The sequence below is a fragment of the Peromyscus eremicus genome, chromosome 2 (genome assembly GCF_949786415.1).
Source record: "Peromyscus eremicus chromosome 2, PerEre_H2_v1, whole genome shotgun sequence".
NCBI lineage: Eukaryota > Metazoa > Chordata > Mammalia > Rodentia > Cricetidae > Peromyscus > Peromyscus eremicus.
The window spans coordinates 134,621,438-134,647,222 of record NC_081417.1 but is presented as its reverse complement, the minus strand read 5'-3'; the positions used below and the strand labels follow the sequence as shown (position 1 = coordinate 134,647,222).

Sequence of the window (25,785 nt, the reverse complement as noted above, 5' to 3'; positions counted from 1 at the left end):
GTAACTTTGTAATGCACTTTACTCTGACTTCATTGTGACTCTCACAAGTTGCTGTGAGAAGTGAATAGAAGAGAGATTTTTGTCTCTTGACAGATGAGAAAACCAAGACCTAAGCCAACCACAAGACTTCACTTAGTTTCATAGCTTATATGTAGTAAAGTCAGGTTCCATACATGAAAAATTATCTACACATTTTCCCTTATGGTATTCTTGCCCCTGCCTTCCCAGTGTGCATCAGGAAAGCAGAGACCTTTCTAGACCTGGTTTCTGGGTCACTGATAACACTGTAGACATTTTCCTTTTGCTTGTGTTAGTCTGAGTCTTTTTTTTAACAAGAAAAAGACTTGACCTGTTTCTTATGTTTCTGTAGCACTGGCTTAACGATGTGAAGGACAAGAATTCAGTGTTCTCAGTCCTGGATGAGGAAATCACTAAGGCCAAGGAAGTGGCAGAACAGCTTCGTCGCCCAACACCAGAGCAAAACTTGGATTTGGAGCGTTATCAGGAGAAGGGTTCTCAGCTTCAGGAGCGCTGGCACCGCGTCATTGCCCAGCTGGAAACCCGGTGAGGGGGTGCTCTGCCTTTTCTCTTCTTAGGGTTCCGGGATTAAGGCTTAAACAAAAACAGGTATCAAATATTTTAGCATTAATGTTTAAAAGTAGGAATTGGTACAGAGGTGCAGAATTTTAAAACAGCACAGATTCTGAACAAGATAAGCCCCAGAAAATTGAAATCATCAATCATAAGGTAGACCTTAGGCCTAACACATGTGCTCCACCACTAGATGACATCCTTAGCCCAAAGCTTGTTTTTGAAAGCCTTTTTGAAGGGGAGCACAGCTTTGGGAGGGACATGCCTGAGGCAGTAAGGGAGGAAGGGGGTGTTCAGTCAACTCTAACAATCAGTAGGGTCTGATCACCCTCATATCCCCAAGCTTGCTTTTGGGTAGCAGTGATACTGCTGTCAGCAATGCTGTTCCTTATCTAGTTAAGCCATTATGACAATGCCCCACCGAGGACTCGAGAGTAATCTAGGTTCTTCCACATGCTAGGCGAGCATTGTACCACTTGCCACATCTCTAATGCCACGTGTTTTTATAGTATAGACTTTTCTTAAGGAGGAGAGAACCTGGATTTTATTAGGTTCGAATCTAAATTTGATACTTTTTCAGAGTGAGGCTTTATAGAATTCATTGCTTCTCTCATGGTGCTGATTTAGTAGGTCCACTTTACTTCTGTCATTTGAGGTCTTGTTTCTGATGTAAGGTATGACTAATAAAGACAGAAAATTGACCTTCCTGAGTCTAAGAAGGGTAGGAAACTGTGCATGGACAGGAGTTGAATCAACTCATATAAGTCTTATTGTCTCTCCTTAAATTGCTACCCTAATCAGAATAAAGAATATCTAAAGATACTGTAACGATTCTGTCATTCCTCACTTTCTGCTACAAGAAATTACAGTGATTTAGCCGGCCATGATGGTGCACACCTTTAATTCCAGCGCTCCTGAGGCAGAGGCAGGTGGATCTCTGTGAGTTCCAGGACAGCCAGGGCTGTTACACAGAGAAACCCTGTCTCAAAAAAAAGAAAAAAAGAAAAGAAAAAAAAGAAATTACAGTGATTTATACATCATAGCCCTGGTACTCTGGCAGTTACTCTGTAAAATGAAGAAATTGACAGGAATTATCGAGGTGCTTGGTTGGCACCATAGGATTTTTTCAAAACTCACAGGACACAACTAGTTTCTCTTCACTTTTAGGGCCCTGGGTACATGCATAGATATCACTTATTATGGCAGCACTTATTCCCAGAAGTAAAATTGTGCATTCAAAAAAGGGAACTGGCTCATTTCCTATGCTCTATTTATATGAACAGTAGGATGTCTGACAGTGCTTCCCCTTTGTTCCTGCAGCCAGTCTGAGGTCGAAAGTATCCAGGAAGTTCTGAGAGATTACCGAGCCTGCCATGGAAGTCTTATCAAGTGGATTGAGGAAACGACTGCCCAGCAGGAGATGATGAAGCCAGGCCAGGCAGAGGATAGCAGAGTGCTGTCAGAGCAGCTCAGTCAGCAGACGGTGAGTGTGGCTACATGACAAGGAGGAAGAAAAGCAGCAACCAAACCTCCCTCCTGCAGGACATCTAAGCCCCTTAGAAGAGTCCAGATAGTCTCAAGATGCCGGGGTTTTGTTTGTTTGTTTGTTTGTTTGTTTGTTTTAAAGATAGTGTTGCCAGGCAGTGGTGGCGCACACCTTTAATCCCAGCAGAGGCAGAGGCAGGTGGATCTCTGTGAGTTCAAGGCCAGCCTGGGCTACAGAGTGAGTTCCAGGACAGCCAGGGCTATACAGAGAAACCCTGTTCCAAAAAAAAAAAAAAAAAACAAACAAACAAATGAAAAAAGATACTGTTAACATTTAGGCCAGAGAGAGACCCATTAGGTCCTTTAATCCTGAGTTTCTTTGATCATAGATTAAAATTATTAGACATCTCCCTTTTGCTTCTTCATATTATATTTTATTGTGCTAGAACTGGATTGTAGGGGTTTAAAAGAAAATTACTTTATTTAGAATATTTTTTTTTTTTTTTGGTGGTGGTGTTTTGTTTTGTTTCATACCATGTTATTAAGCATTTGAGGCCTGGAGTTTAATTGTCTCAGTTACAGTTATGGCTTATGTACCTTCTAGTTATAAAACAATGAAGGAATTAACCTTTCGGGATTCTACTTCTTTTGTTAATCCCACCAATCAAGAGCAAGACCACTACCACAGTTTAATATCAAATTTGAAGCAAACTTTAATTAAATACTGGCCAGGTGGATGGGCTCTGGCCAGGTCCATACCCAGGTTGCTGGGAAATGGCCCCAAATCACAGTTTGCAGCAGCTTAAAAAGGAAAACCCATAATTCATTGCATTTCCCATCAGGTCCAATCAGGGACAAGTGTACATCCTGATGTACCTCCAGCCTGTGAACCTCTCGTCCACATGTGATCAAGCCCATTCGGTGCAGATGGGTCAAACAAACTTGTTTAGGGGAGTGATAAACATGCGGCTTCTTATCTCCCATAAACAATAGCCTCTAGCATTTCAGGAACTATCTATACTTGGCTAGGGGCTTGCAGATCAGATGCATTTTTATTTCATGGATCTCTAAGGTATAGTAATTAAAACTTAAAATATAACTGGCTCTCACACCTTATCCTTAAAATAGATGTAGTTTACTATTCCTTTAGCCTGCCTGATGCAGTTATTGCAAGGATTACCTGAAATTGTACATGTAAAGGAATGTAGTTCTCAGAGTGTGGCTCCCAGACTAGCAGCATATTATCTGATCCAGGTTCACAAGATCTGTAGGCCTAGCCCTTTAGTCTATGTCTTAACTAGTCTTTCTTACTGTGGTGGTTCTAAGACTTGAGAGTCACAGTCTTAGAATATAGTAAGTGCTCACTGCTTAGTGATGGTAATCTTAATGGTAATGGTGTGATATTTTGGTTCCTAGGACCTGTTTGCAGAAATCGAGAGAAACCAGACAAAACTGGACCAATGTCAGAAATTGTCCCAGCAATATTCCACTATTGTGAAGGTAACTGTACCACATTCCAGAAGGAATAAATGATCTCCAGTTTAGGAAAACTTCGCCATCATTGTAGGTCCTTCTAGACAGATTATACAGAGCTCTTCTCAAGCCCCTCCAGCCCCCAGGGTTGTCTCCCAGCCAGTAGTGTCAGCATCACTTGAGAAACTGCTTGAAGTGCCCTCACACCCATTGAATCTGATCCCACATTTGGTAGGTTTCCCTAGATGGTTTCTACACATGTGGATGTTTGAGAAACGGGGTTCTGTATCCTTGAAAGATTTTGGTCAGAGGAACAAGGTGATCATACTTGCTTTTTGGAAAAGGTAGCAGGAGCAGATGAGAGTGGAAGTTATGAGGATAAATGAGACACTTTAATTGAGAAAGCTTAGAAAGGTGGGGGGACAAAATAGTGCAGGATGCTGAGGAAGTACAGGATATGTAGTAAAATGATCAAAGGATTTGGAAACAGTTTCTAATCTGTACGGATTAATTAAGGAAATCCACTTCCCCTATTTGAACTTCAATTTCCCCAAGGATGAGTTCAGGATTCAGCAAGGTAGTATGACCCACAGGCTGAATCTAGGCCACACACTCTTGGTTTTTTTCAAGACAGGTTTCTCTATGTAACAGCCCTGGCTGTCTTGGAACTCTATAGACCAGGCTGGCCTTGAACTCACAGAGCTACACCTCCCTTTGCCTCCCACGTGCTGGGATTACAGTCATGTACCACCATTCCCACCACACACTTATTTTTGTATGGTCAATGAGAAAAGAATGAAGAAATTTAAAAGAGTAATGATGCTTTTTTTTTTTTTTTTTTTTTTTTTTTTTAATAAGAACTGGACAATGGATATAGTTCGGTTCTCAGATAGCTTGCCTAGCTTGGGGCTCTGGCCTCAATTTTCTAGTATCACATAAGACTGAACATGGCAGTGCACACCTATAATACCAGCGTTTGGGAACTGTAGGCAGGAGGATCAGAAGTTCAAGATCAATTTTTTTGCTACACAGATAGTTTGAGACCACCCTAGGCTACATGAGACCCTGTCCAATAAATAAATTAAGTGATAAGAACTTAAACTTGGGCTGGAGAGATGGCTCAGTGGTTAAGAGCACTGGCTGTTCTTACAGAGGTCCCGAGTTCAATTCCCAGCACCCACGTGGTGGCTCCCAACCATCTGTAATGAGAACTAGCTCCCTCTTCTGGCATGTAGGCAGAACATTGTACACATAATAAATGAATCTTTTTTAAAAAAAGAACTTAAACTTACAGTGTAAGCAAATTATATTTCAACAGCGATTTTCCTTCATTTCCATACTGTCAATAGCTACATTCATTTATGGAGACAGAATTAGTATTTCTGACAGGCAGAATGGCCCAGTATTTGCCAACCTATAGTCTGAACAAACATCAAATATAGTCCAGCAACAAACTACTAGGGTTTTGTTGTATGGTGTGTTAGCTATGAAGTCCTAAGCAAGAGTAGTCAAGTTTCTCCTTCTCTTAGGACTATGAGTTGCAGTTGATGACATACAAGGCCTTCGTGGAGTCACAGCAGAAATCCCCTGGCAAGCGCCGCCGAATGCTCTCCTCTTCAGATGCTATCACACAGGAGGTGAGCTGGAGGAGGGGTGCTGCTGTCTTCCCTTAAGAAAAGATCTCGGTTGTGTCACCTTTTTCTTGTCCTCCTTATTTCCAACTGTTGAATTTTACTTTTCTGGCAGATAACTTACCTCAGTTGTTCTTTTAAACTATAGTTCATGGACTTGAGGACTCGATACACAGCTTTGGTGACATTAACGACTCAGCATGTAAAATATATCAGCGATGCTCTCCGGCGGTTGGAGGAGGAAGAGGTGAGGATAGTTGGGTCCTAATTCTTCTTGAAATCATGATAAAAAATACTATGCCTCACCAGACATGGTGTCGCATGCCTTTAATCCCAGCAGAGGAGTCAGAGGCAGATGGATTTCTGAGTTTAAGCCAGCCTGGTCTATAGAGTGAGTTCCGGGACAGCCAGGGCTACACAGAGAAACCCTGTCTTGATAAACCAATAACAAAAAACTACCTCAAGCAGGGGGTGTAGCTCATTAGTAGAGCTTGTAACTAGTATGTGCCAAGTCCTCAAGTTGATCCTAGCACTACATACAAGAATTCCTGTGTCTCATCTTTTAAAAGGTAAAGTTCATGTAGTCATTGTCCTTATTTACAGTGATCATGTTCTAGAAAGTTTGGTTTGTTGATTAATACTAAACCAGTGCTCCTAGGGAAAATAGTTGCTTTCTGCAAGCCTCGGATTACATACACATTCTTGTTTAATGTGTATTTTTGTTTAAAGACACTTTATTTAATGTATATTATTGATTCTTGGAAGCACTATAACTTTTTTCTGCAAAATGTTTATCAAAGATATAAGATTTATCCCTAAGCCTTATCATAACCCTCTTAGGCTTAGAAATATTAAACAACACTTCACCATTAGCCTAGAGCTACTTAGATGATGATTATACCAAGGGAAAAAAAAACACAAAAGAGATGAAAAACATGGTATTGAATAGATTGAAAAGTACACTGGTGTATATAGTATTAGTTACTTTTCTGTGACTGTGATAAATATACCATGACCAAAATCAAGATAGGGAAGGAGGTTTGTTTTGGTTTACAGTTTCAGAAGAATAGAGCCCATCGTGGTGGCAGGAGCAGGAAGCTGTGCGGTAACATTTTCATCTTCACACAGGAAACAGAGAATGCAAAGTGGTGACAGGCTCTAAACCCTCAGTGTCCATCCCCAGTGACACACTTCCTCCATCAAGATTCCCCTTCCCAAAGATTCTAAGCCTTCCCCTAACAGCACCACCTACTAGAGACCAAGTTATCAAATGCCGATGGGAAATATTTCTCATTCAAACATACAGTATAACAACAAAAACTTCAGCTAATGACATGGACATTGAGCAACTACAGTTTATTGTTCAATGCATTATTTATGAGTGGCTTTTGGAGTGTCAAATAAATTTTAGTGGGTGAAAGTTTCCATATACAAATATACAGATACATCCGTCACTTCTACCTTTGAGTATCTTCATCGTAAAAAAGGGGTGTGTCTGAGTTACTTTCCTATTGCTGTGATATGATACCAAGGCAACTTATAGAAGACTTATTTGGGGCTTACAGGGTTAGAGTCTGAGGGTTAGAGTCCATGACCATCGTGGCAGGGAGCATGGCAGCAGGTAGGCAGGCATGGTACTGGAGCAGTGGTGAGAGTTCATTGGGATCCACAAACAGGAAGAAGCAGGGCACACATTGTAGAAATGACAAGAGTCTTGAAACCTCAAAGCCTGCCCCCAGTGACTCACCTCCTGTAACAAGGTCACACCTCCTAATCCTTCCCCATCCTATCAACTGGGGACCGAGTAATCAAAACATGAATCTGTGAATGCCATTCTCATTCAAACCACCAGAGTATAAGCAGAAATCTTCAGTAAAATATAATTGGAGGAAAATATTGGAAGTCTCCATAGTTTGTACAGTGGGATGCTGTGACACTATTAAAAGTATTATAATAAATTTAAGTGAATTGACATAGAAGTGATTTATAATATATTAATATATTGAACTAAATATAATCATTTCAATAAAAACAACAAAGGTGGAAACATGGCATAGAAACAATTTTAGAAGTGTGTATGTGTCTCAGTTAGGGTTTTATTGCTGTGAAGAGACACCATGACCATAGCAATTCTTATAAAGGAAAACATTTATTTGGGGGCTGGCTTGCAGTTCAGAGTTTTAGTCCATTATCATTATGGTGGGAAACATGGCGGCATGCAGGCAGACATGGGGCTGGAGAAAGAACTGAGAGTTCTACATTTGGATCAGCAGGCAGCAGGAAGCGAATTGAGCCACTAGGCTTGACTTTGAGGTTCTGAAAACCTCAAAGCCCACCCCTAGTGACATACTTCCTCCAGAAGACCACACCCACTCCAACAAGGCCACTCCCTACTGGTCTATGGGGACCATTTTTAGTCAAACCACCACAGTATGTGCATACACTTCTGGAGAAATAAAGTCTAGTCTATATAATATGCATTCCAGTTTTGGTCCTATGTAATAAGCATGTAATCATTATAAAAGTCTTTGCAATCTAAATGTTCAAATACTAGAGCACTTGCACACATGCTCTGGGATTTAATTAGTGAGGCATTATCTTTGGCCCGTTATATCAGTGCTTACTCCATGCAGTCTCTCTGTTCACTTATGGTTATAAAAATTATGAAAAGAAGCAAGATTCTGTAGGTAAAGAACAGTATTTCCTGTCTGGCTTTGGAAACATGAAGTCATGCAGCCTAATAAGGCTAACCACAGTACCCACTTTCTATTTCCTGCTGTAGAAAGTGGTAGAAGAGGAAAAGCAGGAACATGTGGAGAAGGTTAAAGAACTCTTGGGTTGGGTGTCTACCCTGGCAAGAAATACACAAGGAACAGCTACCTCATCCCACACCAGTGCGTCCACAGACATTGAAAAGGCCATTTTGGAGCAGCAGGTTAGTGGAAAGCCCATCTCTCAGTCCAGGTGGAGGAGTCATTCATTAGAAGAACGATTCCGTGGCCGCGCCACAATTATTACTTTAGAAAAGGCTAACTTCCAAGACCTCCAGCAACTTCAGCTACCCTGTTTGTTCACTTAACTGTTTTAAACGTCTGTGGCTCATTTGTAATGTTTGACCTAGGTTGTATTTTCTATCTCGGTTTTTGAAAATTTATTTGAAATCATATTTGACTCGTTTAAGTCTTGAATTTGAAATGTTTCTTTTTATTTCTGCTACTAGGTTCTGGCAGAAGAGCTGACAACCAGGAAAGAACAAGTTTCTGAAGCCATTAAAACTTCACAGATCTTCTTGGCCAAGCATGGTCATAAGTGAGTATGACCTTTTCAACTGGCTGAATCCTAGGTTTGTGATGAGAAGTTAGACTGGAGAATTCCTGGCAACAAGAGCCAATTGTCAAAAGCCTTGTAGTTTATACCTAGGAATTTTTTTTTTGTTTTGGTTTTTGTTTGTTTGTTTTTTAACTGTGTCAGATATGGGGATTAATTTTAAGCATGATTGACATGGGAAGGAGGTATGGAGGACAAGAGGCAAGTTAAGAAGCTGTCCTGATAATGAATGCAAGAAATGGAGTAGATTACAGAGGTGACACAGATACAAGAGGTATTAAGGAGCCAGCAAGATGGGTCAGCACATAAAGTTGCTTGCTACCAGGCCTGACAGCCCGAATTCAGTACCCAGGACCCTCAGGGTAGAAGTATAGAATTTACTCCCCAGATTAACTTCTGACTTCCGTATGTATGCACATGTGCCTATGCACATACACATACACTAAATAAATGTATACGATTTAAAAAAAGATATTAAGGATGGTGAGTCTATGGATTTGGTCACATGGAAAATTCATTAAATAACTGCTAGAATTGTTGGGCCTGGTGGTGCATGCCTTTAATCCCAGCAGAGGCAAATGGATCTCTGAATTCAAGGCCAGCTTGCTCTACATAGTGAGTTCTGGGCCAGACAAGCTATATAGTGAGACCTTGTCTCAAAGCAGAACAAACAAAAATCCTGCTAGGCTTCTAGCGTGGGCTGTTGACTGTATGATGATGTTACTCACGAAGATAAACAGACAAGTGGAGTGAGCTGCAGAATAACTTAACTTACACATTGTGGACTGTGGAAGCCTGTAGGACGTCAGAGTGGAAATGCCTATTACATAGTAAGATTTGTGAACTACCTTATTCATGCCTTGTGTAGACTCACTGAAGATTCCCAGTGGGCAGTTACAAAGCAAATTTGTAATTAATGACAGAAGTTTAGAGGGACAAAGATTTAAGTCATTAATGTAGTAGAAGTCATAAAGGTAAATTAACCCAAAAGACTTTCAGGTCTTTTCAGCTTGTAAGGGAAACTTCAGTGAAGGAATAGGAAAATGTTGGTGAGTAATACCTCAGAACCCAAGAAAGTTCCAAAGAGGAGGGAGGGTTCAAAAGTCAAGAAAAGTTGATGACTATCTAATCCATTTGGCAGTTGGAACTTTTTGGTGTCACTGATGAAAAGTTGATGGGTGAGTTCAGAGTCAACATGATGAGCAGTAAATAAATGAGAGGTGAGGGGCTGTAATACTGAACTTCAACTCCTTTCATAAAGCATGGTCATAGGAAAGGAAAGCATTAATACAAGTAATGAGGGATGCAGTATACATACTCTCACAAAACTTTGACTTCTTAGAACATGGAAGACATTTGTCTGTGTTTATAGTCAGCAGTAAAAAGTAGAAAGGAGGGGAGTGAGAGAGGTTGGAATTAATTAGTAGCTATAAAGTAAAACCTTAATCAGGAGTTAAGATAGCTTTTTCCCTGTGATCTGAGGATATAGGCTCAGGAAAGGTGTGCACAGAGGTAATTTTGTCAAGAGTGAAGTCCAAAAGTAAGAGAAGTAATAGCTAGTGGTCTGTGTGTATTTTCTTTTTTAAATATGCAGAGGGATTTATTGAATATTAGGGTGGTGCTCAGGCAAAACAACAAGGGATTAACTGGGGCCTCCCACCTGGATTTTCTGAGGGAAATAGTAAGGTCCAGTTAAAATTACAGACCAGTAGGAGCTCTCCATGACTATGGGATCCTCTTCCCTCACTGGATATATTTTGCAGTATGTGGATCTTAGAGGTCTGGTTTTTGTTGAACTAATGAGTGGACAGACGAGGATAATGTTAAGAATCTGATTAAGAAAATTCAGTGCTGGGTTTGGATGCCAAAAATAAACTGAAGATGAATAGAGAAGATGATAGATTAAGAACAATTTGAAGAGCCAAGGAAGGCTTGGGGAATCTCATTGAGTTTGTAGGTAATTCTAACATAGACCAACATAGTTCATTCTCATAATTAATATGGGGAGAGGCAACTTCTAGTATTTACCAGATTCAAGTTGTGAACGTCTAGGAAGACAGGAAATGAATGGACTTGGTGAAAAACATACACTGGCTTTAGTTACATGTGTAATATCTTGTTTCCTAGAAAAAGTTCTAAAGCTAATGTGGTTCAATAGTAAAACTTGTACTTAAGTGAGCTATCGAATGGTGGTAATCCCATCATGAGGAACTAAACCAGAAGGGTCACCAGCTCAAGCCCACCCAGCCTGAGCTACTTAGAGACTTTGTCTCTTAAAAACAAAACCCAAAGCAAACAACAAAAATGGCTAAGATTGGGAAGGGGAGGTGTGATGAGGAATGTGCTCAGCAGATACGTCCACATACAGAGACTTTAAAAATAAGAAAAAGATAACTAGGTAGATAATAGGTAAGTGAGAGTTATAATTTGTTTAGAATGAGAATAACTGTAGAAGGAGTAAAATATAAAATATGACTATATCATACATTTTGAGGTCTAAGAGTTTAAATATAGAATGATTTTATATTATTTCAGCATCCACATTTGCTGTGCATGGGTAAGTCTAAAGTGTCAAGGAGGTCATTTTGATTGAGGTTTGCAGAACTACAAGCAAAGAGTTGTTTAGCACATCACCAAGAATCAGAGAAGGATATGAGTGAGATGCCAAAGTGGAGTATGGGAGACTGGCTATATCCAGATAATCCATTCATGGCAACAATGTAAGTTTTTGAATATAGTTTAGATAATTTTTTCCCCGTAATGCTTCATCTTCCAGGCTCTCAGAAAAAGAGAAGGAACAGATCTCTGAGCAGTTGAGTGCCCTGAACAAGGCTTACCACGACCTTTGTGATGGTTCTGCAAGCCAGCTCCAGCAGCTCCAAAGCGAGTTGGCTCAGCAGACAGAACAAAAGGTATTTTCAGTTTTGGGATCCATATATTATGGGTGCCATTTAAATGGTACGAAATTGGCTTTGTTGATTGAGAGTCATGTTCACTAGTTTTCCATGACCAATGTGACTTAATAGTTAACCTCACCTTAGCAGCCATTTGTCATGTGTTTCTTTACTGGGGTTCCATGATGTGTTGGTCAGTCAAAACACTAGAGGGCACTTACAACAAAGCCTCTGGATCTGGTTCACTGCTGCCTCCTCCACCTGCACTTTATCAGTGCGCATCAGAAAACAGTGACGGAGAATTTACATTCTGTATTGTAGCTGATGCCAGGTCAATAAGATTACTCCTTTGTGACATTGTCACCCACGAGTTGATAGCCAAGAGTTGTGCATATTGGCAAGAAAATGCTTATAAATCACTTCCCTCTGTAGAGTGACCAGGGAGAAATGTTGTTTCAAAACAACCTGGTAGATTAGCTTCACTGACTGAGACGCTGGTTCCCCTCACCCATGGTCATCCCGTCGTCATGTAGCACTGTTATCAGCTCTCACCTCATAGTCAACATTGTACCACATGAAAGTCTAAATTATAGTTGCTGTTGGTTGTCTTAAATTCTTCCTGGATACTTATGTGTGTGTGTACATTTAACCAAATTATATTCATGTGTCTCTGGGATATACATGTGTGTTTGCCTGCTTATTTCCTATGTTGTGAAGCAATTGCCAGTTTATGTGGGGAAGGCTAATACGTGATAAATCACATTTGGTCTACAAGATGCACAAAATGATTATTCAAACAAAATATATCTTGATTCTGCCCATGGATATAAATTTATAAATTCATAAATTCTACAGGATAGAACCAGCCCTGCTTTGACGGTCTATTTCCGAAAAGAATGTGCTGGTGTAGAATTTTCTGTATAACAAAGCCCACTTCTAATGGCTTATTGCTTCACCATATAAGGGAGTATGTGAAAAGTTTTAACAATTGCTTGCTGAGAACATCCAGTTCTCATTTTGAAAGGTTAAAAAGGGTGGGGGGAAAGAAAGAAAAAAAGACAAGCTGCTGAGCACCACTACATTGAGCATGATGTGTCCCTGTATTGTGTGTGTTTCATGTAAAGTATTGTTCTGATTAACTGACATCCTTGCTTACAAGTTTCACTAACCCTTTGGAGTTTAAGCACAAATGCACAAAGGGAAAAGAGGACGACCTGTTTGGGGTTCTTTTTTGCAAAAAAAACAAACAGTCGCATGCTGGACGCTAACCCCAAGCTTACACTGTGTATGTGACACGGCTGAGCTGCTCCGTAAGGCTCTCTCTCTTACCTGCTGAGGCGGGCCCTGCAGTTTGGGTAAGTAGAAGCCTGTTACGTTTTCTTTCCGTTTCTCCCCCTGTCTTCTACTGCTCATCTGGGTCAGACTGTCCATGTTTGGTAGACTGGATTTCTCTGGATTACTTCCCAACTCAGTGCTGTCTGCCTGTCCTCCAGTTATGAGGGTGGTGGGAGGAATTATGAAGGCTTTTCTCTTTGGCTTGATTCCAAGCTTTTCTTCAGTGTCAGCATTTTTGAGATTATGAATCTTATAGAAGAAATTGGTAAATTTCAACAGTCTTCTCTTTTATCATAATATCTCTTTCTCAGCAGGCTTTAAATGGATTTTTAAAAAGGAATTTTTTTTTAAGTAATGCAAGAATCATACACCAGTGAGCTTTTTTTTTTCAATCTCTATAAAATAGATGTATAGTATGTGTGTTTTACTTATATAAATTGAACCCTGTGCTACAGAAAATGAGATGGGGGGAATAGCAAATAATATTTTGCATAGCATGGGGAACTATGCCAATAATATGCCATCGATTGAACATATGCATGAAGTGGAGAAAGGAACCAAGTCCCTCTTTGCTGTTTGTTCTACATGCTTATGTGCTGTCACGAGCTGGAACCCCTCGTGTCGTCTTCACGTGGAGGATTCAGCCTAGTGGGGTAAAGGATTCTTTCCCGTGGTTTTATTCATTCCATGTTCACTGCATTGCAGATACTGTCCCTGTACACTGAAGGGCACACTACAGTTTTATATAGTTTACCTCTCACTGAGAACAGAAATGAAGTGCACTTGTTAGTGACTGACAAATCAAGATCTGTACAGATAAGTTATCCGGTAAAAGCAAAAAATAATACTATCCAAAGAAGAGACAGAAAAAAGACATTAAAGAAAACAAAGACAATGACTATGACGGGCATGGTGGCGCCTGCCTTTAATCCTAGCACTCTGGAGGCAGAGGCAGGAGGCCGCTGTCTGTGAGTTTGAGGCCAGCTTGGTCTACATAGTGAATATCAGAACAGTCAGAGCTTCATAATGAGACTCTGTATCAAAAAACAAATAAAAAGAAAAAGCGCCGGGCGGTGGTGGCGCACGCCTTTAATCCCAGCACTCGGGAGGCAGAGCCAGGTGGATCTCTGTGAGTTCGAGGCCAGCCTGGGCTACCAAGTGAGTTCCAGGAAAGGCGCAAAGCTACACAGAGAAACCCTGTCTCGAAAAGAACCAAAAAAAAAAAAAAAAAAAAAAAGAAAAAGCACACATACACACATAATTTTGTTGTTGTTATTGTTGTTTTGTGTTTTTTGAGACAGGTTTTCTCTGTGTAGCTTTGTGCCTTTCCTGAAACTCACTCTGTAGCCCAGGCTGGCCTCAAACTCACAGAGATCTGCCTGGCTCTGCCTCCCAAGTGCTGGGATTAAAGGCGTGTGCCACTGCCACCCGGCTATATGCACATAATTTTTTAAAAATCTTTAAAAATAGCCATTCAAGGCCAGCAGTGTGGCTCAGCAAGTTAAAATGCCGACTGCCAGGCTGATCACCTGAGTTTGATATCGAGGGCCCACACAATGGAAGGACAGAACCAATCCCCACTAGTTGTCCTCTGGCTTACACATGTGTACTCTGGCTCTTGAATGCCAACATGCATACACATGCATGCACCCTACACACTAAATAAGTGCATAAATGAAATGGAAAGAACCCCTAGCTATCTTTTTTTTTTTTTTTTTTTTTTTTTTACTGCTTGCCTCTTTGTAAAGCTTATACTCAGACATGCTTAATGCTGTCTCTCATCCTTCAAACTATCTGTGAACTTCTGGTTCTGTTAAATATTCTGCAGTTTAGAAAATTCTTTCTCAGCACGAATGGCCTGGCTTGCATTTGATATTTCATATAGTTGGGACTTATCCAGGATAGGTTTTTCTTGTGATCAGAATTATATCTGCTATGGTTCTTTAAATAATTCCTTCCCACAGTATGCTTTACCATTGACTCTGATTCCATTTTTGTTTTAATTCTTTCTTTTAGGGTTACAGAGCAGTTGCTGGGGTGATTGACCTAGGCACAGTGGAGATATTTCCCATCTTCAAAGCCATGCAAAAGGGCCTCATTGACCAAGACACAGGCCTTGTGCTCCTGGAATCCCAGGTTATCATGTCTGGCCTCATTGCCCCTGAGAAGAGTGAAAAACTCTCTTTGGAAGAGGGTCTCGCCAGAAACCTCATTAACCTTCCAATATACCAGCAGCTCCTGGAGCTACAGGATTCTCTATCCTTAATAAGCAGACTTACAGAGACCCAAGGCCCCCTTTCTGTGGTGGAAGCCATTGAAAAGAAAAGAATCAGTGAAAGACTTGGACTGAAAGTCTTAGAAGCTCACCTGGCTACTGGAGGTTTCAGTCTCTCCCCCAGTGAGAACTGTGTTAATCTAGAAGAAGCTTTTCATCAAGGCTTCATTTCATCATGGCTTAATTCAGTATTACAATCTCACCTGAGATCATCCAAGAATTTGATAGACCCGAACACAGCCGAGAAAGTTGGCTTGCTGGAACTGATGCAGAGATGTATTATTCATCAAGAGTCAGGGCTGAAATTGCTGCCTGTCAAGCAGTTGGCGGGGAGAATGGTGAGCTTGAAATCAGGTCGGAAGGTTAGCATTTTCCGTGCCGTTCAGGAAGGGTTGATAGATAGGCAGGTCACTGTCCGGCTGCTGGAAGCTCAGCTTTTTGCTGGTGGCATAGTAGATCCAAGAACAGGACACAGACTTACAGTGGAAGAGGCTGTGAGACATAATTTGATTGACCAAGATATGGCCTGTGCTATTCTCATAAGACAGCTTCAGACAGGAGGCATCATTGACACTGTCACAGGGAGCAGGATGACTATGGATGAAGCAGTGAGCAATAATCTAGTAGCTGCTAAGACCGCCCTTGTCATTCTGGAATCCCTCTGGTCATTCATGGGGCTACTATGGCCTGAATCTGGTGAGGTCCTCCCAATTACAGATGCTCTAGAACAAGGTATTGTGTCTACTGAATTAGCACATAAAATCCTCAGTAAACGACAGCAAATTGAGGCTCTTTTCCTACCAACAACTGCAGAGATTTGGTCCTGGAAGAAAGCAACAGAGAGTGGTATCTTAGACAAAGGTCTTGTCAATAACTTAAGATCGATCTGTATCCCTGATGTGATGCCTCACATACAACTCTCAGACTCTGCAGAACAAAGCAAATTAGGTATTGTTCCTGGTGTACCACCTCTGCCATGCCAAAGAGAGAGAATAGCAAGCCATGGAGAGAAGCTGCTCTTTCAGCTGATGACTCACAGCTATATTAATGTACAGACCGGGCAGAGGCTGCTTCTGTTGGATCAGGAGCTGTTGGAGATGCTAACATCCAGAGACACATACCAAACAGATCTTCCAGGTGTGTTTGAAATTCAGCATCAAAGACTAGACACTTCTGAGGAATGGCAAGAACTGGATAGTGGGAACATCTCCCAAATTTCCAGGGCAAAGTGTACTAGGAAGCTCTGTGAATCCCAGTGTCCTTCTCAGGACAAAGACTATTCCAATCAGGAAAACTGTACTGAAGCAAAGGGCAAAAGGGCTTTTGTGGGAATAGAATGCTCTTCTGTGGAGAGCCTTGAAAGGGATCTGTTTGTAGGAGAAGAAAAAGCAGTTACTGCAAATGTTGGCACTTTGAAGGTCACAAATAAAGTCAACTTAGAGCTACAAAGTCCATTGTTAGATACTAGAAAGGAAGAACAAACAGAAAGGTTTAGCAAGGAAACTATCAGTGGAGGACCCCTTCTTGTGGAATGTCCTGAGGGTTCTGAAGGTATGCCCTTGGTGATTGACAAAGACCTTCTTTCTACTGAGAAATCAGAATGGCAAGCTCCCACAAAGATGTCCTTCACACATCAGAAAGAACAAGCAAAGACTGTCAGAACTGAATATATTCCAAGTGAAACTGAAATACCACTCATAAAGTCCCAAAGCAAAATGTCCCAATTTCAGGTAGAGAATTCTCTAAGTTTGAAATCAGAATTTAAGTCAGAAAATGATATGAATATTAACTCTTTGGAGAAAGAGTTAAATGCAGCGCCTTTGGTTAAGGAGAGCCACAAACAGGGCCAACAAGGCCAGAGTGTTGCTGATGGTCATATGGTGGGATTAGAAAAGACCGATACAGAAGGTGACGGTGGTGAGCCTTCCTTGTTGTGTAGCCATCCTTGCGAACTGCTTGAAGACGCTACCCTCAGTGCGTTATCTACACAGCTGCTGGATGGTGGTGTATTTCATGAAGAAACAGGTCAGAAACTCTTACTAAATGAAGCAATAGCCCAAGGCCTGGTGTCTAGCCATACTGCTGTGAAACTTATGGGAAAATTGAACATGTTTCGGGGCTTCTTTGACTCCCAGACCTGTGAGTCTTTGACAACTGAAGAAGTCATTGATGAAGGTCTGATGGATGAGAAATTATTACATAATGTCCTTATGTCAGACAAAGCTATAAGTGGTGTCTTAGACCCCAGAACCAACTCACTGTGCTCTGTAAAGCAGGCCGTGGCGGTTGGACTTCTTGACAAGGAGACGGCCACCAGGATTTTAGAGGGGCAGGTGGTAACTGGTGGAATCGTGGACCTGAAACGAGGCAAAAAGCTTTCAGTAACTTTGGCCTCAAATCTTGGTTTGGTAGACAATGCTGACCAGACAGGGCTTATAAATCTGGAAAAGGCTACCAAAGGCAGAGATGCTGAAAAAGCAGTTAAGGAGAAATTAATCGGGCTACAAATGGAAACAACAGGACTTATGGACCCTGATAGTAAAGCACCGTTAACAGTTTTGCAGTCCCTTGATAGAGGTCTTCTGGAGAGAGGAGAAGCTGTTTCTCTGTTGGCTAAGCAAGTACTTGATGGTGGTATCATTCATCATCTATCTGGGTTGAGACTTTCTGTTGATAATGCCTTTAAACATGGCTTAATTGGTGAAGATGTAGCCAGGCACCTCAAGAAAGTTGAGGACTTAAACCACCATCAATTTTTTCATCCTCAAACAAAGGAAGCCCTTTCTGTCTCAGAAGCCATAAAATTAGATCTTGTTTCTCCAGAGTTGAAAAGAGAAATCCAAGAGATTCAGGACTGTAGTGGGAAGTTGCAGGATCTCATTTATGGCCAGAAATTGACCTTGGCAGAAGCTAACAAAGGAGGATCCTTAGCTAATAAAACAGAACTCCCTTCAGGAATGGCGCATGGAGTTGTAGACCCTGAGAACTGCAGAATCATTCCCTACTCAGAGTTAGTAAAGAAATGTAGGATTGACATCGAATCTGGATGGAGATACCTTGAAGTAATCCCATTCTCTGATATTAAAGATGAGGCGAGCAGCAAAGTGCTAACACTGTCTAAAGCGATTCAGCAGGGAAAAGTAGACTCTGCATCTACACTGAAGGTTTTGGAAGCTCAGGCAAACACTGGTGGAATCATAGATACAGCCACAGGAAAAAGATTGACGTTGGCATCAGCTTTGGAACAGAAACTATTGGATGAAAACATGGCCAGAATTATTGGTTTTCATCAGGTGTTAAGTGGAGGAATTATTGATATATATAATGATCAAAGAGTGACTTTAAAGGATGCTGTAGAAAAAAGATTTATCAGCCCTGAACTGGCAACTATGATCCAGGCAGATACCTTAGAAAAGCAAGGTGGGACTGACATATGTGAATTGAAGGGTGAATTTCCAAGAAAGGAATTACTAGTTGAGTGTGGTAAGACCGCCAGGGGGAGCTACGATAAAGAGGAACAGGAGAGAGTGCTACAGGTTGGCGGAAGTCAGTGTGCTCAAGAAGAGGTTAAAGTGAGAGTCTCTAATGGGGCAAAGCCAGAAAGGGGCAGGAGGAGTTCATCAAAGGAGATGGAAGGCAAGTCTCATGATGAGGAGAAAGCTTCTTCAGACAGGAAAGTATCTGCCGGCATCGTAAGTCCTGGTGGTCTTGAAAGTGGACCTTCACACCAGGTTTCGGTGATGCATCCCTGCTCAGAAGCTTCTGATTTGAAACTCAGAGAGGTAGCTAGAAGTCGCATGAGAAAATGTAGAGATGTAGAGCAGGAGAAAGTAGTGACACAAATAAAAGTGATTTCTCATGTAAAGCAATCTACCTCAGGCCTGGATGCTGCAGAAGCAAGAGAATGGCAAGGGAAAATGATTTCAGAAGGACAGGACTCACATTACGAAACAGCAGGCAGATTGTTAAGTGAGCAATCAGTGAACGTGAAGGTTAGTGAAAGAGTGAAGAGAGACATGGTTATGGAAGGAAATGTCCAAACAGGCAAAGCTGAAGTTCTTTCGGAAGAAAAGTTGGACCAGGGGCTTGTTATTGCTGATGAGCACGACTCCTGTATAAAGAGCCAATGTATGAGAATGGTTGGAAATGACAAGGGAGAAGAAGCCAGTAGAGAAATGGACTTTTCTGTTATTTGTAAAATTGAAGGCTTCGCTTCCCAAATGACATCCAAAGATTCTCCCCTAAGAAATCAAGATGCTTTACCATTCTTCAGCAAAGGGGAAGTGAAAACTGTGAACCTCTGCTCGATTTCAAAACCAGGAGAAAAATTACCTCAAGAAATTGCTAGTGCTGCCCAGAGGGAACCGTTCTCTTCTGAGACCCCAAGACCTGAAAAACTTAACTGCCCAGGATCAGATGGAGAGGCCCAAGTGTCAGACATACTCCACATTTCCAAAAGAGAGATGGCTGCCCGAAGAACCAACAGACAGAAGACTGCTGATGATGGCCGAGATGTGTATGCTGCATCTAAGACTGAGGAGAACAGAGAGAAGGCTTTCCCGTGCCAAGATCCTAAAGAAAAGTTATACCAGGAAATTCCTTTGGACTCAACAAGAGCTCATAAATGGAAAGAAACCACAGTTTCTACTCTAGATGCAGAAGAAGTTAGTCATGTAGACTCCTCAGATAGAAAAGGTCTTCATGAGGATAGCAAAGGGGATCCTGAGCTTTATGGACATCAAAAATCTAAAATATCAACAACCCAGGAAACAAAATTTCTAGAAGTAGTAAATCCCATAATTAGAGACCCAGAAGAAGGGTCCTCTGAAGACACAGTGGATCAGAAAGGACCCAGGGTCTCGGTACCCCTTTTTCCAGAGAAATTGCCCAAAGGAATATTTCAGAAGGAGAGTATAGAACAACATGTTGCTGTCATGAGTCCTACTGTTTCAGAAGTCAGTGAAATGTCACTGTCCCTGCCATATTCTACAATTAGGATGGATGAGAAGATACCTCAGGAAAAGGACAAAGAGATCCTTAGTGAGGAACAGGCTCCCTTCATGGCTGTACCTGGAGGGAAGGGGAGAGAAGATGTAAACCCAGCACCCTGCAGAGCAACTCAGGCAAGTGAATGTGTTGGGTTCTGTTTGCCTGGGGTTTGGGGGTATTTTTGTTTAGTTTTGATTTTGTTTAGCTAAGTGACCTTAGCTGGCCTGGTACTCATTATGTATCCCAGGTAGCGTCAAACTTAAGGCAGTCTTCTTTCTTCCCATTCTGTGATTACAGACACACACTATCATTTCTGGCTTGTAGTTTGTTTTTTAAAGATATAAGTAGCTTTAATGGCATGATGATTTTTTTCTTCCTTTCTCTTTTGTGGTGCTTCCTAGGCAAGTACTCTACTACGGAGCTATATCCTCAGCCCTAGCTTGATAGTATAATTCTTAATTGGATACAAAAGTCACTTGTGTATTATTGTATGCACATATACATACACACATACATATAAATACATGCATATTTATGGCATTAGCTAATTCTCTTAAGTTACCAATTCATTTATCATCTATAATATAGTTGTTGGAAACTTAGGCATTGCCTATGAATGTCTTTCTAAAATTTGCAGGAGTTTTTGTTTGTTGTTTTTTATTTTTGTGATTCTAGCATTGGACCTAGGGCTTGCTATGCAATCAATATACTGCCAAGATCCAAGAATCCTAAAATTAGAAACTAGTATTGAAGCTAATTTGAAGTATTGGGATGATGTTACTTGAAATCAGAATGTCTTTTAGAAATGTTTTTAAATGATGTATTTATTGGTAATTATGAGCTTCTGCTCTCTGAGAAGGTTAATAAAATCACTTTGCCTACTGCTTAGAAATGGCTCAGACAGAATAGCATATTTTATTCTGTCTTATTTGTAGTAGAAATAGCTTCCTTCTGTTTGACTAACAAAACAACTACCTACTTTAAAAGCCAACTTTAAGGAAAGCAACAGAACTTCGTTTTACATTTGGTTCCACAGAATGTGTTTACCCGGAGACTTTGTTTGGAGCACGATGAGAAGCTGGTGTCCTATCTGTCTCTTTTACGGGACATTGAAATGAGAACCAAACAGATTCAGCCTTTGGAGCTTAATGTGGCAGAGCTGCAGGGTCTGCTGTGTCAGGCCAAGGTATGTGCCCAAACATTCTCTCATGCCCACTGGCTTCAAGATGGTGTCTCCAGCTACCTTGAAGATTTCAAGGGTTAAAAGTGCTTTTCACTCTCATTGAAAAAAAATCTCCGACTCTTCGTTAGGTATTGGTAGGATATTCTAGGCTAGAACAGGTAAGATTTTTAAGAGGCAGATCTGAATAGTTTGGATGTACATGTGCTGCTTTGCTTATATGATCTTTGAGTTAATGAGGTAAGTTCAAAAGCAGTGTGATTGGTTAAAAAAACTTGAAATAAGCGCCTTTAATCTGAGCACTAGAAGTCAGAGGTAGGAGGAGCTCTCTGTGAGTTTGGGGCCAGCCTAATCTATGTAGTGAGCTCCAGGACAGCCAATATTACACAGAATGATTCTGTCTCAAAAAAATAAAGAAAAGAAAAGGAAGAAAAAACAAAGTGCTTAATGCTGGGGCTGGAGAGATGGCTCAGCAGTTAAGAGCACATGTTGCTCTTGCAGAGGTTCCCAGAAACCATGTCAAGTCTATCAAAGGCAACCACCTGTAACTTCAGCTCCAATGAATCTGACACCTTCTGGCCTCCATACACACATACACAAATACATATACATGCACTTAAATCAATAACAAATAAATCTTTTTTAAAAAGAAAGAAAAGGTCTGCTTTTAGCTAACCGGAGAATACTAGTTCACAGACTTCAGTGAGTGAAGTTAAACAGCAATGTGAGTTACACTGCATAAATCCAACCCCCCCTCCCTTATAATAACACCAGAAAACAGATAAATTCGCACATGCAAACAGGGCTCTAACTTGTTTAAAGTGTAAGAAGCAATTAAGCCTACCACTTGCCAGCTCTCTTAGCAGCATAGCAGCTGCAGCTGCTTTTTTCCTACAGAAGACTAAAGGTTGTCTTCTGAAGAAAGCATCTGCTTAGATTCTGTAGGGGGACACCGTTGAAGGTAAGGCTTCTTTTCGGAAGTAATAAGATTAGATGAAAGTGATTGGCCCATGGGCTTCCTCTTCGTTGTACTTGCCTTGATTTGACTCACCCATGGGAAAAGAAGACCCAGTAGTGATAATGGGGATGATTTCCAACTGTATGGCCCATTCCCATCACCTCAGTGAAGCCTATATTTATCAGACCCACCTCTGCAGGTAGAGTTTATAGTAGACTTTTTAGGCAATTCAAAAATCACCACCATTTGTGTCAGTGAGACATCTCATTGGATAAAGGCACTTGCTGTCAAGTCTGGCGACCTGAGTTCAATCTCCAGGACCTGTGTAATGGAAGAAGAGAATGAATTCCTGCAAGCTGTTCTCTGACCTCTACACTGTTTGCACTATGGCACACACAAATGCAAAAATAAAGAAATGTAATTTTAACATTAAAAGACTATAATGTTAATAATAACATTGAAAAGGAACAACTGGAACTCTCTAGGAACAGAGATCTAAGAACACTCTTTCTATCAATATGAGATAAGTAAATCCTATTATGTTTGTATGTGTATCTCTGTGTGTGAATATGGACATGTGATAGTAGGTACCTGTACCTGCAGAGGCCATAGTGTAGATCTTCTGGAGCTAGAGTTAACAGGGGGTTGTCAGCTGCCCAACAATGGTGCTAGGAACAGTAGGTGCTCTTGACTGCTAAGCCATCTCTCTAACCCATAATGCTTATGCTTTCCTGCTGGAAAAGCCAGCAGGGTTTTGCTTACATTTGTGGCTGGATATGGAAGTATATGCCTGTAATCCTTCCACTGAGAGAAAGAGATAGAAGGATCACTATGAGGTTGAGGCCAGCCTGGTCTACATAGTAAGTTTCTGGCCAGCCAAGACTACATAGGGAGACCCTGTCTTCACAAAAACCAGGAGCATTGGGGACACTTGTAACCTCAGCGTTGGGGAAGAAGATAAATAAAGATCTTTATTCAAAGGAGGTAGATGGCATTTCTGAATATGACACCCAGGTTATCCTCTGTCCTGCTCATGCTTTGTTTTGGTTTGTTTGTTTGTTAAACCAAAAATTTGACTCACAGTTTCAGAAATGAAACCAGCTATATTTAGTTGGTTAGTTGGTTGGTTTTAGTGGTTTCTTTTTCCTTTTTCTCTTTTGCTTTTGTGTATTGTGCATGCACACATGTGGTTGTTCACACCTATGCACATTCACAAGTGGGCCACAGACATTTATTTCATTGCCTGCTCCATGACCCTCTATCTTCCACCCTTTAGACAGGGTCTCTCGCTGAACCTGAACTAGATTACTGGCCAGCAAACTCCAGCAATCTTTCTGTTCCTCATCCCTCTCCAGTACTAGGGCTACATGTGTCCATGGCCATTCTCAGCTTTTTCTGTGGGACTATAGGATTTGAACTCAGGTCTTCATGCTTCCTCAAGCCAGTCCTCCTACCTGCTGAGCCACATCCCCAGTCCTGTTTCAGATTTTCAAAGAACACCAAGAAACACTGACCCTACAGAAATTGAAGGAAAAGACCTCTAGGAAGAACAGAGGGCAAAGATACTGAGTCCACTGAAGACTGATTCAAAGATGACCTTGGTAAAACTCTTTCCATGGAGTACTGAGATAGAAACTAGTTGACAGATGATCATTGTATGTCATTCTTTCCAGAAGCGTTCATATTGCAGACAAGAAAAGAGGTAGGACACCAGCTAGAGGATGTAGAGTGACTAAGGAATGTTTTCAGTGGATTTTGGAGAAGATAAGGAAGGGAGAAACTGATAATAGATAGTACCAGGTTCTTAAGAACATAGAACGGATAGAAAGGCAGCCTTGAAAGGGAAAATGATTCACTCGTTGAAATTAGAAGCCAAAATGAAGATGATAGAGTTTGCATGTTTCCCAATATCCAGTACATGGTATAGGTAGGGTGGCTAAGAGGGAAATGAGGCGATACTCAAAAACAATATTAGACTTTTCCACCACCCATTACTGGCTTCTCTGTTGAGGAGTAAGAATAGTATAAAACAGCTGAGTGGGAAGACTATTTCCAGGTATTTTTATAGTCTTTGGTTCTTCCCCCTTAGAATCTGAATTGAAAAAGTCATCTTTTTGGTTGATTTCCCTTGGAGCACCCTAATTCCACATGTTAGTTGCCTGGGTTTTGCTGCTGTAAGGACCAGCCTCTAGCAGCTCAGGGATTGAGGGGGATCCAATGGAGTCGGCCGATTAATCACTCAATTTGACTTTTCTATCTGAGAGTAAAACGTAACTCTCTGGGGCCTGCAAAAAAAGGAACACACACACACACACACACACACACACACACACACACACCCCTTTAGTGTCTCTATCATCTTCCTCTGTTCTTTATTTCTTTTCTTACCTCTATCCAGAAGTATCCCTTCTATCTCTCCTGATGTCTTCCTTCTAACTAACTATTTTTTTCCCTTACAGTTTATGTATCCCAGCAAAATCTTTCAAGCAGTATAAAAATTACAATGCGGTTACATTTTATTTTTCAAGTGAATGAATACAACATGTTTTCCATATCCCTTGCATGAGTAATCATTTTACATATTACAGGTGAAAAACAAATTATACCAAGAACCCACATACATTCATATCCAAGCAACTTGTTATAGATTAACAGAATGTAAGCAAGCAAGATGTGTGGTTTGATTTGGTTTGGTTTGGTTTGGTTTGGTTTGGTTTTTCGAGACAGGATTTCTCTGTGTAGCTTTGGTGCCTGTCCTGGATCTCGCTCTGTAGACCAGGCTGGCCTCGAACTCACAGAGATCCGCCTGCCTCTGCCTCCAGAGTGCTAGGATTAAAGGTGTGCTCCACCACTGCCCGGCTGCAAACAAGGTATTTTTTCTCAGCCAATTCTTTTACTGGCAGGCTGTATTTTGCATTTACAAAGAAAGGATCAATCATTTTATTATTTATCTTAAAGACAATCTTATAAGAAATCTTAAAACAATTGCAAATCTAAACTTTTATATATGTAAAGCAATCAGTCAGCTCTAAATCCTCAGGGTGCATACCCATTCATCAACAATTTTTTATATCAGGAAGCTGAGGGCAAAAATGGGAAAAAGGAATTAGTCATCACTTTTGAAAATCAAACCATCCTAGCAACAAAGGCACATCAGCTAATAATAATTGGGGTGCTTTGTTCTTGTTCCTTGACCTCAACAAGTCCCTCACTCAACTATGTGCTTTTCTAAACTTTAGATTATTTCTCAAGGTTTTTTACCTCAAAGCTATTAACAAAAACATCTTAACCTAACCTAAAGTCATATTTAAAGCTTTGTTTTAGCTATGATATACACCAAAACCTGTGAACACATCTCTCAACATTAAGATTAAAAGAACTTGAGCTAGCTGGGTTTCTGGGACTCAATTGTTTTTCTTTCTTTTTTTAATAATTTATTTTTATTTCATGTACATTCATGGTTTTGCCTGCATGTATGTCCATATGAGGGTATTGGATACCCTGGAGCTGGAGTTACAGACAGTTGTGAGCTGTCATGTTGGTGCTAGGAATTGAACCTGGGTTCTCTGGACAAGCAACCAGTGCTCTTTAACCACTGAGCCATCTCCCCAGCCCCTCAATTGTTTTTCTTAATCATTAATCTAAGC

The 25,785-nt window shown here is 40.9% G+C and overlaps 1 protein-coding gene across 1 annotated transcript in view; it reads left to right on the top strand.

The window, feature by feature from the left end:
* Macf1 (microtubule actin crosslinking factor 1) overlaps nt 1–25,785 on the top strand; it is a 322,169-nt gene that overhangs the window by 176,639 nt on the left and 119,745 nt on the right. The window contains exons 28-37 of the mRNA XM_059254918.1: nt 371–564; nt 1,912–2,074; nt 3,493–3,576; nt 5,079–5,186; nt 5,329–5,427; nt 7,963–8,115; nt 8,401–8,489; nt 11,284–11,419; nt 14,753–20,134; nt 21,037–21,186. Coding sequence (XP_059110901.1) covers nt 371–564; nt 1,912–2,074; nt 3,493–3,576; nt 5,079–5,186; nt 5,329–5,427; nt 7,963–8,115; nt 8,401–8,489; nt 11,284–11,419; nt 14,753–20,134; nt 21,037–21,186 — 6,558 coding nt within the window. The remainder of the gene's footprint in view (nt 1–370; nt 565–1,911; nt 2,075–3,492; nt 3,577–5,078; nt 5,187–5,328; nt 5,428–7,962; nt 8,116–8,400; nt 8,490–11,283; nt 11,420–14,752; nt 20,135–21,036; nt 21,187–25,785) is intronic.